At 35.0% G+C, this 20,043-nt stretch overlaps 3 protein-coding genes across 4 annotated transcripts; 1 reads left to right on the top strand and 2 right to left on the bottom strand.

The window, feature by feature from the left end:
* Positions 1-384: 384 nt before the first annotated feature.
* On the top strand, positions 385-3,357 carry LOC123904211 (heat stress transcription factor A-3-like). Its single transcript, XM_045953901.1, has 3 exons — positions 385-1,047; positions 1,729-1,876; positions 2,226-3,357. The coding sequence occupies exons 1-3, from the start codon at positions 739-741 to the stop codon at positions 3,122-3,124; spliced, it is 1,356 nt and encodes a 451-aa protein (XP_045809857.1). The 5' UTR covers positions 385-738; the 3' UTR covers positions 3,125-3,357.
* A 2,442-nt stretch (positions 3,358-5,799) lies between these two features.
* Positions 5,800-8,717, bottom strand: LOC123904202 (ribosome production factor 2 homolog). Its single transcript, XM_045953893.1, has 6 exons — positions 8,572-8,717; positions 8,294-8,497; positions 6,755-7,000; positions 6,426-6,668; positions 6,269-6,334; positions 5,800-6,169 (listed from the first exon to the last, which is right to left on the bottom strand). The coding sequence occupies exons 1-6, from the start codon at positions 8,638-8,640 to the stop codon at positions 6,050-6,052; spliced, it is 948 nt and encodes a 315-aa protein (XP_045809849.1). The 5' UTR covers positions 8,641-8,717; the 3' UTR covers positions 5,800-6,049.
* A 2,382-nt stretch (positions 8,718-11,099) lies between these two features.
* On the bottom strand, positions 11,100-18,748 carry LOC123904189 (putative phytosulfokines 6). 2 transcript variants are annotated; one of them, XM_045953881.1, is made up of 3 exons: positions 18,580-18,748; positions 11,889-11,962; positions 11,100-11,396 (listed from the first exon to the last, which is right to left on the bottom strand). In XM_045953881.1, the coding sequence occupies exons 1-3, from the start codon at positions 18,674-18,676 to the stop codon at positions 11,289-11,291; spliced, it is 279 nt and encodes a 92-aa protein (XP_045809837.1). In that variant the 5' UTR covers positions 18,677-18,748; the 3' UTR covers positions 11,100-11,288. The 2 variants fall into 2 exon arrangements, with proteins under 2 accessions (XP_045809837.1, XP_045809840.1); XM_045953884.1 differs by having other exon boundaries at positions 18,592-18,747.
* Positions 18,749-20,043: the final 1,295 nt, after the last annotated feature.

Raw genomic sequence — 20,043 nt, 5'->3', positions numbered from 1 at the left:
TCAATTAGTTGTTACTTTTTCTTCAATTAATGTATGTAAGGTTGAGAAAATACTAATTTCCTTTATCACATAATAATCTGTTATAAAAATCACCAGAATTATTATTTTCTACATAAAATAAAAAGATTTAATTGACCCCACATAAAATCCTCACATTACAAACAAACCTATTAATAAAAATAAAAAACCAAAAGCAGGTTTTCAAATTACTTGTCTGCTATTGGATATCTCATTTTGCTTAACCCCTAAGTATTTTGATTAGTCAATTTGACCATACACGGACACCACACGTCCCTCTCAAATATGAGTCCAGATCCTCTCCAAAAAAGCCAAAAATAAAAATCTAACCAAACAGAAACCCAGGAACCACAACACAGTACCAATAGTATCTCTGTAGCAACAAAATATCTAAGTCCACCATCATCATCACACACGTGACAATGACAACAAAGACAAAGATAGAACTAACCAACAACGTAGCTGCAACGAAACAACACTATCAATGTCGGCGCTCATATTTCACTACACTTTTCAATGGCCCCATTTTTCTTCCACCGCCATCAAAACTACTCTCACCACCTTCCACCGCCTTTTCACCCCCTTTTTATATATTCTTCACCACCACTTCATTTTTTCCTCATACCCTTTATACCCCTCACCAAAAAAAAAACCGTTTTTTCCTCATACCCATTATACCCCTAACAAAAAAACCGTTTTTTCTGTTACTCAAAACTTAACATGAACCCAAACCATGAAAAAATCTCTCCCAAATTTTCATCTCCTTTGAGCTCACCTTCCATGGTGGAGGTTGAAGCATCATTATCACCTGTGCCTATGGAGTGTTTGCAATTGAACAACCCGGTTCCTCCATTTCTTTCAAAAACATTTGATTTAGTTGATGACCCTTCTTTGAATCCAATTATATCATGGAATTCTAATGGTGTTAGCTTTGTGGTGTGGGATCCATTGGAGTTTGCTAGAATTGTCTTGCCTAGACATTTCAAACACAACAATTTCTCCAGTTTTGTTCGTCAGCTTAATACTTATGTGGGTATTTTTGTAATTTCAATTGCTTTTCACAATGCCTCGTCTTATGGCTCCTTCCTATTTATCTATGCAATGTAACTAACCAACTACTCCCTCTCCGGCTCTCCCCTTTTGTGTTTGTTGATTGAACAATTTGATGTATCAATTGGGAATGTAAATAATTTTTTTGATGATTGTATTGTATGTAAAACTTGCATATTTTGGTGAATGTGTTTAGTTATAATCTCTTGTGTCCTGTGTTTTGTTATACATACATAGTACCAATGGAACTGTGTAATAAATAAGCACACACAATGTTTCAGATATGTTTGTTTCCTCCTGATTGATTACATTGTGTAGTTATAGCATTCAGAGACTCTTACTGCTGGAAAATTGGCAACATAGGAGAGATTGTTGCTCTCCCTTTCAAGGGATTTTCATCTTTCAAAGGTAGGATTCTGTGTTTCAATGATGTGTTTTGTGTGTTTCTTGATTTTTGATACATTTTATCATAAACTTGTTTGTTTTGGTTTTGAATTCACAGATATCACTTTCTCCAATACAGCTAATTGTATTGTATCTAATGTAACAATCTTGTTTTTGTCTTGCTATATGTTGCTTGTATTTTATTTTGTTTGTTTTTACTTGGTGTCTTGTAGTTCTGCTTCATTCATTCTCAGAAAATTTGGTGTTTGTGTCCAGGGATTCCGTAAAATTGACACCGACAAATGGGAGTTTTTCAATGAAGGTTTCCAGAAAGGGAAGAAGCACTTACTGAAGAACATTCAAAGGCGCCGGTCGTCTCAATCTCAGCAAGTTGGTAACTATGTTGGATCTTCTTCTGATGCAGGTATTAAGAATCACAGTAGATAAATCTCATATAAGAGAGAAAATATACAAGACTATAAATAAGAATTTAAGTTGTATGCACTGACAGTGTAAAATTATTTTACACGTGCATCCAATTAAATCACGACATGTAGGTTTTTTGTGAAGATATTTTAGGAACAAGCCTATAAAAGTGGCACTATAGTGTGATTTTATTGGATGCATGTGTAAAAATATTTTACACTGTCGGGGCATAACAATTAATCTCAAAATATGAATAGTATTGTATTCAAATAACTGATTACAAGTGTTTTGATCAAACCTTTTATATACACTAACAAACTAGTAACTAACTATATCGCTAATTACAGGGAAATCTGGAGTTGAGGTCGAGATAGAAAGACTGAGGAAAGAGAGGAGTGTGTTAATGCAAGAAGTGGTTGATTTACAGCAACAACAACGAATGACGGCTTCTCATGCAGGTAATGTGAATCAAAGGCTTCAATCTGCTGAACAAAGACAGAAACAAATGGTATCTTTCTTAGCCAAGTTGTTTTCAAATCCGGACTTTTTAGCGCGACTTAAGCAGAAGAAAGAACAAAAAGATATAGAATCTCCAAGAGTGAGAAGGAAGTTTGTTAAGCAAAACCAAAATGAAGAAGAGAATCTTAAAGATGGGAAAATTGTGAGGTACCAACCCAATTGGGAGAACATAAACATGTCTTGTGAAACTCAAGAACTAAGTCATGTTTCCGTTGAACACTCTCCTCACTATTTTTCACATGATTTAGCTAAAGATATAGGTGTTGAAGATTTTACTTCTCAAATTGAGAATATTTCATTAGATAAATATGCTGCAATGCATGAAAATATTTCATCTAATTCAGAAACCATTATTGGTGAAGGATCATCTAGCTTTGGTTTTGATGAACCTTTTTCCAAAGGGAAAAATGTTATTAGTCCAAATGAAGTAGTTATTCCTGAGAATTTTAAAGGGTTTCAAGAGTTTCAATCTATTGGGACTGAAAACATTATCAAACAAGAAGATATATGGGATCCTAATTTCAATATTGGTGTTACTACTACTTCAAGCTGTGGGAATGAAATGTGGGGAAATCCTATCAATTATGGAGTGCCAGATTTTGGAGTTATGTCTGAGACAGATATGTGGGATATTGGTTTTGGAAGTTTAGGTATTGATAAGTGGCCAGCTGATGAATCTCCTTTTGATGAGATAGATAGTCAAGGTGGTAAGCCAAAATATGATTAGACCTGCCTAAGTTTGGCGGAATCACGGTAGTTGATATGATTTTGACAAATTCTACATTTTAGAGTTTCGACAAAATTATGATATTACTTTGATTTCGTCAAATTCACTATAAATTTAAACTTTTAAACATGCACTCAGCTGCTCTGCACTAGTTGCATTTGAGCACTTTATTATAGTTCCTAGGGGTCATATTATTGAATAACTTTGATTTATAAACAGTGTTGAAGCTTTCATTCTTTCTTTATTTGCAATTTTTATTTTTTTTAGCATGCTTTTCATTGTAAATTCTATTTTTTATTTATTTCATTCAAGTACCTAATGGATGATGATTCTAGTAATCAATCATTCTTTAGTATTAATAGAAATACGAACACATTCGTATTTGTATTGTACTTTCTTGTGTGTATATATATTTTATTGTATAAAATTCGATATAATTTAATTCATTGTTTCAATTTTATATGATGCCCATGTTATATGAGCTTATTTAAGTTGAATTTGGAATAGATTTATATTCAAAATTGGTAGTTATTTTGAGTTCTTATACTATTACATATACAAGTATGGCAATTGATTGTACAAGTGATCCTTCCATTAATTTGTTCACAAAATATGTGCATACTCACTCTAATAAGGTATTGTATAATTGTTACCAATTCCATGTCACGAGATTGAATCTTCAATTAGCTACCATTACTCTCTTCATTGGAATTGAGTATTGCACAGTACAAAAGCAAAAGCAATCAGTTACGTCAGAAATGTAAACTTAACGGAGAAATTCTATCACAGGCACAACCCCAAATCAATAATATTTGGGCGCACACACACATTAAAGAGAAAAATTTAAAGATAAATGATTAAGTCACATTAACTACTTTTATATTTAAATTTTTTAAAATCATGTATGTGTGTCTAAGGATATTTAATTTAGGCCTGTGTAAGTGTTGCTCACAAGGCAGTCCTATTCCTATATGGCATATGCATATGTAGATGGTTGCAAGAACACAATTAAGCAAGAAAAAAAAAACTGTTAATATAAAGGAAAATAGATTAAACTATAGTGGACTATCTTTTTGTAGTGGTATGTCCCAACAGAGTGTCTTGTGTGCTTTTGAATCATCTTTCAAATCCGAAGTTATAAATTGAACCATCTAAGACTTTCAATCATTGAGTCAAGAAGGTTATGTATTTTTTGCTGCAACTCAATACTGGAATAGGATTCCATGCAGTACTGCGTTAACATAGTAATGGTCGTCCAATCTAAAATGAACGGTTGAGATCAGAAATTATAGAAATTTGTGTTGGTTAATATAAAATTAACGGATTATAAACGGGCTAGCCGTCAGATTATAGATCAACGGCCAAGATCTCAAACAGCGGCTAACTAAAACTGCAGCCAATCCAAATCCCTCAATACTTGAATACATTGCTAAGCAAGTAGCAGAATCAAGCCATCAATGTAACATCGTTCCCTGTCTTTCTCATGTTTATTAAAGGAAAGTAAGCTACGAGTTTTAGCTTTCCCTCAACATATTTAACTGTCATGTTCAGCAAAAACTGATTGGAACATCACTAGCAATTTTCTGCATTGATACAATAGTAGGAAGATGGATTACCACTAGGGTTGGGAATAGGTCAGGCGGCCTACAGGCGTCTTCGGCCTGGTCTGGCCTGTTTAAGCCTGGTCTGGCCTGTTTATTAAAAATGCTAGTCTTAGGCTTTGAAAAAAGCCTATTTACATAAATAGGCTAGACTCAGACTTTTAAAAAAGCCTACAAAGCCTGATAGGCCGGCCTGTTTATATTTAATAATTATTATATATGTAATATTATTATTTATATCATAATTTTATTATGGCATACTTAACTTTTTCGTAATCGTATTTGTTATCTTTTTCTTAATGTTGTAGAAATTATAAAAATTTAAATGTGAAATAGGTTTTAAGGCCTGTTTAACTTATTTAAAAAGACTATATAGAGTGATTAAAAAAAAAAAAGACTATATAGCTATATTTATGTAACACAGGCTTTTAAACAGGCTACAAGGCCAGGCTTTAAAAAGGCTCAGGCCAGGCCAAAAAAAATTGTATTTGATAGGCCGTAGGCCATGCTTAGGCCTGAATCGTAGGCCAGGCTCAGGCCTGTCAAAGCCTGACCTGGCCTATTCCCAACCCTAATTACCACTACCAACATTCCTTGAATTCGTTTTATCAACACATCAATTTTGTAACCGTCGTCAATGTTCTTGAGACATAATTTATGGTAGGTACATGCAAGGTAAATAATACTCATTTCAATTGAGTTCAACTACACGCTATTCAACGATATCATAAAAAATAAAGCATTTCATATTGAACTACTCCAAAGAAAATTTGCAATTTGCAATCAAGCGTAGAATTTCGTATTTTACTTTGGCACTGCCTATAGCATGCAGCATAGATCAACTCAATCTCATAGGAATATAAATACACTTTGATAGGATAAAGCAGAGAACAAATAAGGTCTCCTACAAGAATCAGAAGCCAAAAATATATTCCATTTGCAACTGGAAAACTGTTGAAGATAGGATAAAGCAGAGAACACTTTGATAGGGTTTTGCACACATAACTAATAACACAAAAATATATTCCATCTTCAACTGGAAAACTGTTGCGCTAAATAAAACAGCAGAAAACGGCGTTAATGGTGTTATGATCCAATACTACTAGGTCAGTTTGAAAACATATCCAAATTTTCTGGTGGCACATTTAAGAAATACAGAAAAACAACTATCGGAAATAGGCAGTGCAAACTATAGCTTTAGCTTACAACTAAATGGCGACAAAAATACCTCCCTGTATAGGTGTGAAATGAAGAATATTCAAGCCACCTAGATCACTTCATAATCAAAAGACATCGAAAGACAACATATGTAATGTATAATATTTTAAGAATCTTCTTCCTTCTTCTTTTTTGATGCATGCTCATCACTCCAATGATTCTGCCTGGCTTCTCGGCGTTCCCTCTTCACTCCTTTCGATTTATTGGGCAAAGCCATTTCTCCAATCTGAACAATTATAAATCGTTATCATAAACACAAACAATGAACTTAGTTGAATGAACTAACTAAACAGTTTATGCAAAGAATGGAAATAGTCGCTCATACCTTCTGATCTGGAATATAAACATTTCCGATCTTTCCTTGTAGGGGATCCTTTTTGACATTCTTCTCCTATAAGCAACAGAACAAGAACACAATTTAGACATGCAACTTCATTTTACATTAACAGATAAACCAAAAAAGATTTGGAGATTTTGTCAACCTTTTTCTTTGGGTTGTCTTTTGATGATCTCATGGCTTCCTTTCTCACACTTTCATTAGGAGGACGATGCCGGCGAATAACCATATCCATGGAAGGGCCAACTTCTACCAATTCCATTTTTGGTACAACTGTGCCTGATTTTTTCAACCGCAGTGCACAGTGTGTAAAAAACACCTTAGTTGAAGAAAGGGCAGTACATACATATGCATGGTCCACTCCGGCAAGATTTAAATTCTCAACGACCTGCATGAATCATGTGCATCACTTCAATTAACATATTCCAGCTGGCAACAAAAGAATGTGAAAGAGAAAGAAAAGCAAAGACAAACCTCTCCGCGAAAAAGATCGAGTAGAACTTCCTTCAAATGTTTTAGTCCAATAATAGACTCAAACCCTTCTCCAATGAAAGCCATAAAAGGCTTTGAACCTTCCTTTGGAGCTAATTTTTTATCATACACAAATGACTCCATGGGTCTAAAATTTTCAATCCCAACTTCTACCAGATCATAGACATGGTGATCATATGTTCTCCCAATAACAAGGTTATTAGGTCGCTTCTTTGAGTGAGATCCATACTGCAAAATACAAGAAGCATCAATCATTACAAAATAACTTCCCATGCAACATTTGGAGCTCTAACTACATGTGATATAAGAAACTCAATTAATTTAAAGAGGAAAGGAGGACAAATCCCCATATCGAGATGTTAATTGTAATCCGGCACATTTTTTTATAATTAAAAAATGACCATGCATCACAAGTTTCAGGCAATACTAGCACAATCGAAATACAACTAAAGTTACCCCTGATCTACCATCACAAAAAACATCACCAAATATAAATAGTTTAACAGCACAGTTCAAAATTTTAACTTTATAAACACATGTGCTTAGAACTGGTGAAAGCAAGTAAAACCTATGTATTTCTCATACACAAGAAAGAAGATAATTTAATATTAAAGGCCTATTTGATCTTATCTATTGCCATATAACACTATTGACATGTCCATAAGTTGTTTGCAAATTACTTTCATAGCTCTATAAGATATCTTATAAAAACAACTTATGCTTATATGAAAATTGTTTGACTTTTGTTATAGAAATAGCTTATACATAATACTTACATGATACATGTCAGAAAAGCTTAATTAAAGTGATTTCAATGCCTTAAAATCTAACCAAGACAAAATTTAGTAGAAGCAAAAGGTAATCAGATCATCATAGAGTATGTATGCTCTTAGGACTCAAACAACTTGTGACAAGAGAAAAACAGTAACAGGAATTACCAGAAAGAAACTTCAACCTGTTTTAAGGGAAGTTTCTTCACACATACCGGTACTGTTACCTCACCATTTTAGGAGTACCATTCAAAGCTAGCATATGGATATGTCATAATAAATTATGAACCCTCATAAACAATCTCACAAGTGCTTATGTCCACCACAAATAACTCGAATCAATTCTAACGGCAATTCTAATGACTTAATAATGAAGACTTAAAAACAAATTGTATGTTTGGTTTCAATTTCAGAGGAGCTAGAATTGATTCTAGACGAATTGATTTTGCCTTCACAATTTATTCTATTTGAAGCTAGAAATCGTAACCTGTGATTCTAGAATTGATTTTTAAACTCAAATTTATTGTTTAACTTACTTTTATACGAATGTATCCAAACATAAACCACTTTACTTTCAATTAAATTTTAGTCAAATCAATTTTAGTCAAATCAATTCACTCAAAATCAATTTTTGTCACCGCGGAAGCAAACATACAAACTAAAACAAAAACAAAATTCAGTGGAAGCAAAAAGGAAGCGAATAAAATGAATGAATAAACAACAAAAAGAGAATAAAAGTAACAGGAATTACCAGAAAGAGACTGCAATCAGTTTTTTGGGAGAAAAACTCCAAAGAGGTTTCACCACCAGCTTCAAAAGGGTTAATCTTATCATTCTTACGGCTATACTTAACAGCACTTTCCTTCTTCAGATGATAAATCTGAGTCAAAACAGCGTTTAAAACAGAACTAGTTTTGGTCCCATGAAGCACCAATGTTTTCTTCCCAGATTCAATCTGCAAGAAAAACACAACAACCGTTAAAAAAAATGAATGAGAAATAAAGAGAGGAAAAAAGTGATGATACTGACGAGTTTTGGAGCACGTTTTTGAAGCTCCTTTTTGCCCCTTCTTGTCGTGGCGGTTCTGAATTCCGACATTGCACAAACAGAGTATGTGTGTGCTGTGTTGCAATGAAGAAGAAAAGAAGAAGGCAAAAAACCTTCTTGTTATGATTTTTTAGGGTTTTGCTTATAAAAAATGTGTCTTTTTTTTTGTTTAGTTAATGATGGGCCTCTTCAAAAACTGAAGTGGATTGGGCTTGGGATTTCAATCTTCAGAAATTTTTTCAAAATTAAATAAGTTTTGTGTCAAAAAAAAAAAAAAAAAAGTTTGTATTTTTTTTTTGATAATAAATTTGTAATTTTTTTAGAGTTTAATCTTTTTCATGCATCTAATACTATTCATATGTAAATTTGTAATACACATATAGGGCAGCTCAGCTCCAGCCAGGGTCGGATCCAGAAATTGATGAGATAGGGGGCCGAAAAATATAATATTAAATGTTAAATAAGTAAAGTCTGACAAAAAAAAATTTCCTTCAAAAAATTGATAATATAATTTTAAAAGTAGTGCATTCCATTTTTATTTCCTTAATCATTGTTAGGAGGGAGTATAATCATTTTATTCAATATGACTACACATATATTATTAGTATTGTAAGGCAATGAACAAGAGGGAGGGAGGGGCCCAAGTCCGTCCCTGGCTCCGGCGGTATATTTTTCACTATATCTGTAGTTTGTAGCACGCAAATATCAAAATTTGTAGGGTTCAATTGTTGGAGTCTGCCATGCTGGATTGTATCGTTGCTTGATGAAGCAACATTCATTCATGAGGTAAAAATGACACAATTGTGTAAATATATATAAGGATATTATCAGAAATTATATTATAACACTTTTTTTACACATCACTGTATATTGTTACATATATACCATAAACATTAACACTTTATACTAGTACTTGTTTTTTTAAATTTTTTCTTATTAATGGGAAACATGTTCTCTTTGCTTTTCTTTTCCCCACTCATCTTAGTTTGGTCAGAAGACTAGACACCTTCAACCAAACTGCTACATTGGTGATCTCATCATTTGCCGGCTGAAAATTTGGACTCCATTCTTTTACTTTCAAATAGTGACCATATATGAACCAAGGTCCATGCAAAAGAGGAACATATTGATCATCCTCATGAGTAAAAATAACTAGAAAATAGTCATTACTCAGATCGATGATGCTGATCACGCCTTTCTTTACCCACATCTGCTTCAATCGGATATTCAGGGCTTTGAAACCGATTCTTCTTCCCAATAACTTAACTATTACCCCTCTTCTCAATGGCAAATGGATCCTCCTTTATTCATGCTTAGACAACACAAATTCAGGACACTCTTAATTTTCCACCATCTTTTCTTTTATCATTATGTTTTTCCCTTCATCCTCACTCATATTCTCCTCGTTTCATCCTCATCATGTTCCATACATACCACTACTGGTATTCATTATAACCGACGTGGAATCCCATACATACCACTACGGGTAATTGGAAAAACCAACGTGGAAAGTCCATAATTTTAAATAATAATTAAAGAAGAAATATACATACCACGACGGGTATTGAAAGACCCGACGTGGAAAGTCTGGACTTACAACGACGCCAGCATTCACTACGGCCACGGCCAGTAGTGGAAAGTCCGTTTGACCAGTAGTGGAATCCCCTTTCTGCACTAGTGACTCTTAGTCCCTAGCATCATATCTTTATATGATTTACTTCCTTCTCTCCGTTCTGTCTCCATCATGCCATCTTTCATATCATCATCTTCCGTTGTATTTTCATGGTTGTCATTAGTTTGCCCTTCTTAAAACAATGAAGAGAATCGCTTTATGAGTGTCCGCTCCTTAATCTCCGACAGGATAGGAGTCGAAGATATCAAGTCAAAAGGAACTGAAGCCCGTAATTGGAAGGGTGTCATGGTTTGATCAATCAATCGAATTAAAAGAACAAGGGCAGTAACAATCGCGATCAACAAAACACGAACAACGTGAAACTATTCCTTCCAGCAACCTTGTTTCATAAGTCAGTCCCCATGTCAAAACTAGTCCCTAATTGACAGTGATAGGCCCTCCATTGGTAGAGAACCGTGATAGGACTTTAAACTATCGCTTTACAACGTTACCAAATTTAATGATTTAATTTGTTACTACTAAAAAAATTACTCAATTGTTTTTTAAAATTTAATAGAACATTTTTAATTTTATATGTAACCTTGTGGGTATTTGGGGGGGAAAAAAAGCAAAATTAATACCAAAAAAAATGTAAACCGAATATATTTTGTCTCTAAACACATCTTTTATCATTAGACTCGAACTTTTGAAAATCAAGAACATTATCATATAATTTTAATAGAATTGTGATTAACATTTGAATATAACTATTCCAAGTCAGATGGTCAATCCAGACCCGATGTCGGATTATTATCTGTAAGCTCTTTTTTTGTCAAAAAATTATGCAGAAGAGAGTTAAGACCCAGAAATCATTCCATTCACTTACAGTTACAGTATATAACTAGGTATCACCCTAATAAAATTGAACCATTTACATATTAAACAACCTTCACAACTGAAGGACAGAACATGGATACACCTTTCATGTATAATTATTGGATTTAATACTTTATTTTATACATTAGGGACTCATATGTTCAATTGTAACACTGCATTTGAACTAAGGTGAACAGCACATTAGATTGATTCAAGGCTTATGGTGTTGGGTGTAGATATAATCCAAGTGGGCCTCTGCAATTATCCTTCTTCTAGAGCATTCTTCCTCATTTTCATAACACTCCTCTATTCCCATCAGCTACACAAAATTTAATCAAATTAGAAGAGATAACGAAAAAAAAAAACATATAAACTAAAGCTAATCAGAGTAAAAATAAAATATTTCACTTTGGCTTTTAATCTGTGTAGAAGGGTTTTTTTTTTTTTTTTTTCTTAACCCTTCGATTTTTAGTTTAAGGAACTCTGATAATCTAAAATTCGGCTAAATCATGACATTAGACTCAAGTAGATAATAAGCTTCTCTAAGACGGATCCATCGGAAGAACTCGAGTTCATTACTAACGAAAATAATTTTTTGCCAGACTTTCCTAATCTCGCAGCTGAACTCTCTAGATTATCGGCCCCCTTCTCCTTAAAATCAGAAGGCTAATGTCAAAAAAAAAATCGGCAAAAAAGTAAAGAAAAATTTGTAAAAAATTAAATTGTTCCCATCTGAATTTGAACTTGCATAAATGAAAAAAAGTAAAATGTAGATAGATATGAAGGATGAAAATATTATGAATATTCTTACTTCTTCCATATCTTGTTTCATTTCTGCGGATGATTGAGCAATAGTGTTGCCAATGATCTTTAATTCCTTTTCACCTACATAATTCAAGTTTTGTTCCATCCTCAAAAATTAGTTTACAGGGGGGAGATGAAGTGACCAAAACAACAAATACAAAAACAAATATCACAATTCTTCAAAAATAAATAAATATCGTAATACAATGTAGTTAATTACTGTTGGAACATTGTTGAACAAGTTAGCAACTTAGCTACTTGTATGATGAACTTGGCATAGATGTAAACACAAGTGGAAGAACTAAAGGTGTGAATTTGAAAAAGTTCACTTTTAAGTCCCACATTGGATGGGTCACTACCTTTAGTAGTGTTTATATACCACAAAGTGGCAACCAAGGGTGTGCCCTTGGGGTACCCACTTTTGTAAGAAAGGGAGACCGCACACAATGTCGAATATCACACGCGCGCGCGCCGCCGTCCGGCCGGCTCGGTTCGGGCTTGGGCTTGGTAATTTTTAATTTTCACTAAGTGTGCTTACCGTTTCAATGCGCACATGTTTTGTGTGCTGAATGTCAAGTCAAACGGAATTGTTACCGTTATTACTTTGAACTCAGTCATAACTGAGATTCCTGAAATCATGGCCACGTTTTTGATGTGCTGGCCCTGATTCTCTCCCACTTCTTGCTCCACATCAGTTGCATTCTTTCCCTATAAATACACATCAGTTCTCACAATTAATTTTAAGGTTCAAAAAAACTGCAACTCTCTCTTCTCTCTCTCAATATTATTCTTACTTCAAATTAATTTTTCTTGTTGTTTCAGAGAAAGTGGTTTACCACTTCGAATTGATATTTGCATATCAATCTAGACTGGTTCGTAGTAACCATCGGAGGTGTTTTTCTGACCGTTTTCTACAGTGCAGTAGTTAACGGTATTTCGCTTGAATTGGCTGTTTTATCCTGGGGACTTCACGGTTGATAGTCTACCTTGCACAACTTGGGTAGTGCCGTGAAACGTCTTAAAGAGAGCGTATCGAACCGCGACTCGGCCGATAAATTCACAGTTGCTATTATTTTCAAAAACGATTTTTCAAAACCGAAAAATAACAATTTTAAGACGTTTCAAACTATCATGGCAACTGAAGAAGTTATCGGTAATTCTGCTGTTGGTAACACTGAGAAACCGTTTATTTTTGAAGGTCTTCATTTCAAACGTTGGCAACAAAAAATGTTTTTCTTTCTAACTTTGAAAAAATGTGCCTACGTTCTGAAAGAGCCTATTCCTGTTGTTCCTGAAATCCCTGCTGCTTCTGGTTCAGGAACAAAGGACCAAACGGTTACCAACGGTGAAAAATCTGTGTCTGGTGAAAAAGATAGTGACACAGACCAGATAAGAGCCCAGGCTTTGCAAGCTGAAAAGGAAAAACAAATTTGGATCAGTCATGATTATGTTTGCAAAAACTACATAATTAATGGACTGGAAGATGACCTGTATGATTACTATAGAACATACAGTACTGCTCGTGATGTTTGGGAAGCATTGTCAAAGAAATATGATACTGAAGAGGCTGGTGTGAAAAAATATGCTGTGAGTCGGTACCTGAAGTACCAGATGGTGGATGAAAGGTCTGTAGAGGTGCAGTCTCATGAACTCCAGAAAATAGCTCATGAGATAATAACAGAAGGTATGCCTTTAGATGAACAATTTCAGATTGCTGTAATAATAGACAAGCTGCCCCCTGGTTGGAAAGATTTTAAAAATCAGCTTCGTCACAAAACAAAAGAATTTTCCATCGAGAGTCTGATTACTCGTCTTCGCATTGAAGAAGAGGCTCGAAAACAAGATCAGAAAGAAGAAGAAAAAATTCTAGTTGTCTCCAACAACAAAAAGAAATTCGGTGCGGCTCTGAAGCCTACGGGCAAACCTCTTAAGAATCAGAACCGCAATCAAAACCGGATTAAGAATGGGAACCCACCTAGGGCCCCATCTGTAAGGCAGCAACAGCCTCCACCTCCTCCTGTGAATGAATCTGGTGAATTCCTCTGTTTCAATTGCTGGAAACCAGGTCATGTAGCAAGAAAATGTAGAGGCAAGAAAAGGCCTAGACCTGCTGCTTTGAATGCTCAGGTAAATGCTACTGATGAAGCATATACTGCTATGATCACCGAAATTAACATGGTCGGTGTAACTGATGGATGGTGGATAGATACTGGCGCCACTCGCCATGTCTGTTACGAACGTGCTATGTTTAAAACATACACGAGTGCTGAGAACAAGAAAGTGCAGATGGGCAATGCCCACACTTCTGATGTTGCTGGTGTTGGAGAAGTTCAGCTGAATTTCACCTCAGGAAAGACTCTGATTCTGAAAGAAGTTTTACATGTTCCTGAGATGAAAAAGAATCTTGTTTCTGGTTTTCTTTTGAATAAGGCTGGGTTTAGTCAGACTATTGGGGCAGACTTGTATACCATCACTAAGAATGGTACTTTTATTGGGAAAGGGTACGCCACTGATGGCATGTTTAAATTGAATGTTGATTTGAATTTGAATAAAATTTCTACTTCCGTTTATTCCTTGTGTGATTTTAATGTTTGGCATTCTAGACTATGTCATGTTAATATTCGCTCTATTTCAAATTTAAGTCACTTAGGATTAATTCCAAAATTAAATTTTGATAATGTAGAAAAATGTCAATTTTGCAGTCAAGCTAAAATTACTAAAAGCTCACATAAATCAGTAATTAGACAATCTGAACCTATGGAACTTATACATTCTGATATATGTGAATTAGATGGAACTTTAACTAGAAATAACAAACGCTATTTTATCACTTTTATAGATGATTGTTCTGACTATACATTTGTTTATTTAATGAAGAATAAAAGTGATGCATTTGATATGTTTAAAGTGTTTGTTAACGAAGTTGAAAATCAACTTAATACGAAAATCAAAAGATTTCGAAGTGATAGGGGAACTGAATATAATTCTAGTTTATTTAATGAATTTTATAAACAACATGGAATTATACATGAAACGACTGCACCATATTCCCCTGAAATGAATGGTAAAGCAGAAAGAAAGAATAGGACTCTTACTGAACTTGTCGTTGCTATTATGTTGAACTCTGGTGCCGCTGCCCATTGGTGGGGGGAAATTATTTTGACTGTTTGCTTTGTATTGAATAGAGTCCCCAAGTCTAAAGAAATGATCTCTCCATATGAGACATTAAAGAAAAGGCAACCAAACTTGTCTTATTTGAGAACTTGGGGATGTCTAGCATATGTCCGTATACCGGATCCGAAGCGAGTTAAACTTGCTAGTAGAGCCTATGAATGTGTATTCATTGGTTATGCTGCAAACAGTAAAGCATATAGGTTTTACGACCTGAATGCAAAAGTGGTCATAGAATCTGTTGACGCAGATTTCTATGAAAATAAATTTCCCTTCAAATCGAGAAATAGTGGGGGCACCGAACAGAGTAATATTCCTAAACAGAATCACATTCCTGTGATACCAAATATGGATAGCAATGATGAAGTAGAAACAGAACTCCGAAGGAGTAAACGAGTAAGAGTTGCTAAAGATTATGGGCCAGACTATGCGGCCTATACATTAGATGAAGATCCTACAAATCTTCAAGAAGCCTTGTCATCGATGGATGCTGATCTTTGGCAAGAAGCTATAAATGATGAGATGGATTCTCTTGAATCCAACAAGACATGGCACTTAGTAGACTTGCCACCAGGCTGCAAACCAATTGGTTGTAAATGGATTTTGAAAAAGAAACTAAAACCTGATGGTACTGTTGATAAATACAAGGCTCGCCTTGTAGCCAAGGGTTTTAGACAAAGAGAAAATATAGATTTCTTCGACACTTTTTCTCCTGTCACGAGAATTACATCCATTCGAGTACTTATTTCAATTGCTGCGATTTATAACTTAGAAGTACATCAAATGGATGTTAAAACTGCTTTTTTAAATGGTGACTTGGAAGAAGAAATCTATATGGAACAACCTGAAGGGTTTGTAGTACATGGCCAAGAAACTAAGGTCTGTAAATTAGAAAAATCTCTTTATGGTCTCAAGCAAGCACCGAAGCAATGGCATGAAAAGTTTGATAATTTAATGGTATCAAATGGGTTTAAACTCAACGAAAGTGACAAATGTATTTATTACAAGTCAGATAACAACATTTGCACTATGATATGTCTCTATGTGGACGACATGCTCATCTTTGGATCAAACCTTTCTGCTGTGAATGCTGTGAAATCACTGTTGTGCAACAACTTTGATATGAAAGACCTTGGTGAAGCGAGTGTGATTCTAGGAATCAAAATCACTCGTTCTGAAAAAGGGATTTCCTTAGACCAATCTCACTATGTGGAAAAGGTTCTAAAGAAGTATGGATACTTCGACTGTAAAACTGCGAATACTCCTTGTGACGCCAGTGTAAAATTATTTAAGAACACTGGTGATAGTATTAGACAGTCTGAGTATGCGAGCGTCATTGGCAGTCTTAGATATGTCACTGATTGCACTAGACCCGACATTGCATATGCCGTGGGACAGCTTTGCCGGTTTACCAGTAGACCTGGTAATGAGCACTGGGAAGCTATAAATAGAGTCATGGGATATCTTAAAAAGACCATGAACCTCGGATTACATTATCTGAGATTTCCTGCTGTACTTGAAGGGTACAGTGATGCTGATTGGAACACCTTGTCAGATGATTCCAAAGCAACGAGTGGCTTCATTTTTAGTATAGCCGGAGGAGCTGTATCATGGAAGTCTAAGAAACAGACCATCTTGGCACAGTCCACTATGGAGTCTGAGATGATAGCACTAGCAACTGCTAGTGAAGAAGCAAGCTGGTTGAGATGCTTGCTATCCGAGATTCCCCTATGGGAAAAGCCAATGCCAGCTGTGTTGATCCATTGTGATAGTACCGCGGCTATCGCAAAAATTGAGAACCGTTATTACAACGGTAAAAGACGTCAAATAAGACGAAAGCACAGCACCGTGAGAGACTTGCTCACTAAAGGTGCTGTTAGAGTGGATCATGTACGCACTGATGATAACTTAGCCGATCCTTTGACGAAAGGACTAGCTAGAGAGAAAGTCTACAATACATCTGTTAAGATGGGACTAATGCCTACTGTGAATTACTTATGATGGTAACCCAACCTAAAAGACTGGAGATCCCAAGAATTAGGTTTCAATGGGTAAACAACAAGTCATGAGTAATAGGGAATGAACATGCAAGTATAAGAAGCATGTATCCTGAAGTGAAAAAGGATGAGTTAATAAAACTCTTAATGAAATCTATTCTCTGTGTCAGAGGAGTACCACACTTCAGGGGTACTTTAGATAGACTCACCTATATGAATGTGGAACTGAGGCCGGTTCCTATGGAGTTTATGGGGCGAACTCCTAGAACGTTCATGAAACTGGGATATACGTGCAGGGCCAGAAATGCACGGGCTGAGAAAACACCTTAGGAAAAGGTTATGTGCGGGTTTGAGAAAAATCTGAGATAGAGTTCAAGACAAGCGTCACTCTTGTTAAATCGGGCTCTTACTCGCTATGTAAAGGTTCAAGACAAGCGTCACCTTTGCTTATGCATAATCTTAAAGAAACGTTTATCGTTACTTCTGAAACAACTTTTTTAAAATTCAAGTGGGGGATTGTTGGAACATTGTTGAACAAGTTAGCAACTTAGCTACTTGTATGATGAACTTGGCATAGATGTAAACACAAGTGGAAGAACTAAAGGTGTGAATTTGAAAAAGTTCACTTTTAAGTCCCACATTGGATGGGTCACTACCTTTAGTAGTGTTTATATACCACAAAGTGGCAACCAAGGGTGTGCCCTTGGGGTACCCACTTTTGTAAGAAAGGGAGACCGCACACAATGTCGAATATCACACGCGCGCGCGCGCGCCGCCGCCGCCGTCCGTCCGTCCGGCCGGCTCGGCTCGGCTCGGTTCGGTTCGGTTCGGGCCGGGCCGGGCCTGGGCCTGGGCTTGGGCTTGGGCTTGGGCTTGGGCTTGGTGATATCTTAATTTTTAATACTCAGAAGTGAAAAAAATTAATTAAAAATTAATTTTCACTAAGTGTGCTTACCGTTTCAATGCGCACATGTTTTGTGTGCTGAATGTCAAGTCAAACGGAATTGTTACCGTTATTACTTTGAACTCAGTCATAACTGAGATTCCTGAAATCATGGCCACGTTTTTGATGTGCTGGCCCTGATTCTCTCCCACTTCTTGCTCCACATCAGTTGCATTCTTTCCCTATAAATACACATCAGTTCTCACAATTAATTTTAAGGTTCAAAAAAACTGCAACTCTCTCTTCTCTCTCTCAATATTATTCTTACTTCAAATTAATTTTTCTTGTTGTTTCAGAGAAAGTGGTTTACCACTTCGAATTGATATTTGCATATCAATCTAGACTGGTTCGTAGTAACCATCGGAGGTGTTTTTCTGACCGTTTTCTACAGTGCAGTAGTTAACGGTATTTCGCTTGAATTGGCTGTTTTATCCTGGGGACTTCACGGTTGATAGTCTACCTTGCACAACTTGGGTAGTGCCGTGAAACGTCTTAAAGAGAGCGTATCGAACCGCGACTCGGCCGATAAATTCACAGTTGCTATTATTTTCAAAAACGATTTTTCAAAACCGAAAAATAACAATTACAATGTTTTGAACCTTTTTGTGGTACAAGGAGGCGAGCAGAAGCAAAAAAAGAAGAAAGAATGAGAAGAGAGAAAAGTAAGAGAATTTGATGCTTCATTGGAGATAGCTTTGCTAGAGAGGAATCAAAGGAAAATAAATTTAGGAAACATATGTAACTAAAGAATGTAATGAAAACTTTGCATATAAATAAAGCTGGTTAAAAGGAAATTTGAGTTTGAGTCACGTGGAGATTCCGAAATGTCCACTACTTATGAGCACCTTCACGGGGACCCACCCGTTTACTTATCTTATCTACTAGTATGTATTCACCTTCGCTAAAACATAGCGGATAACTGATAAATTAGCTTACAGCGGATGAATTCATAACAAATATCTTATACGTTAATTTTTAGTTTATAAGTATGGAGTGACATATTTAGTCAAAAAAAAAAGTATGGAGTGACATAAAAAAGATATATTTAATTAATATTTTATTTTTAAGTAAGATGACAAATGTAAAGTTGAAAGAAAAAATGATAAGTTATAAGCTCAGAAACTACTTGAAATAGTGTTTGAAAATAAGTTATAAACTAGTAAAACAATCTATAAGCTTTTTTTAAAAAATTGTTACCAAACGGATCTTTTTAAGCCAAGTGAACTTATAAGCTACAAGCTAGCTTATGTGTCTGTCCAAACAAAGCCTGAGATCGACTATTCAACATAACAATGTTTCAGAATTATAAGAGTGGAAGATGCTACATTTCCACTTAAAATCCTAATGTTTTAGGTATATAAATAATCTCTCTTATATATTGAATATTTTTCTCATCCATATTCAATGTGAGATTTAAATATTCACACTTGAAATTCAACAATTATGAATTTTTATATTTTACAGTTGAAGATTCTGGGAGAGCATAAGAAGAAACAAGACAATGATTCAGAACCATAAGAGAAGAAAACGTCAGTTCTTTATCCGAAGTTTTTTTTTTGGGCTTTATAAATTTATAGGTCACCTCATTTATAAGTCATATATATTTAACATTCTTCTAATTCATAGTTGATGTGATACTTAACCACTCACATTTGAAATCCAATAAAATCAAAAATGTGCCTAGTACGTTTGTTGTCCAACACTCGAAAGTGTGTCTAGTTCGATAGGAATGAATTCTCTCAAAAAATATTTCTCTCAATTTTTCTCAATTTTTACATCTCAAATCCTTAATTAACTTTACTCCATTTTTTTTAAAAAAATTTCAAAATTTCAATCTTTTTCTTTTTAACTAAATTTAATGGCTTAAGATTCCACGTTACTCTCTTAATTTTTTTACAATTGAGAGATGTGCATGTTAATGTAATGTCTAACACTAACATCTCATATTAACGGTGTGTACTAATTTGTGTTTCTTGTGTATTTGTCAGTGGTTCATAAAACTTTAAGCATAGTACAATAACATTAATCTACGTATATTGCTAGAGTCTTCT

Source organism: Trifolium pratense, linkage group LG1 (assembly GCF_020283565.1).
Source record: "Trifolium pratense cultivar HEN17-A07 linkage group LG1, ARS_RC_1.1, whole genome shotgun sequence".
In the NCBI taxonomy this organism is placed as follows: Eukaryota; Viridiplantae; Streptophyta; class Magnoliopsida; order Fabales; family Fabaceae; genus Trifolium; species Trifolium pratense.
This window is presented reverse-complemented; position numbering and strand designations above follow the sequence as displayed.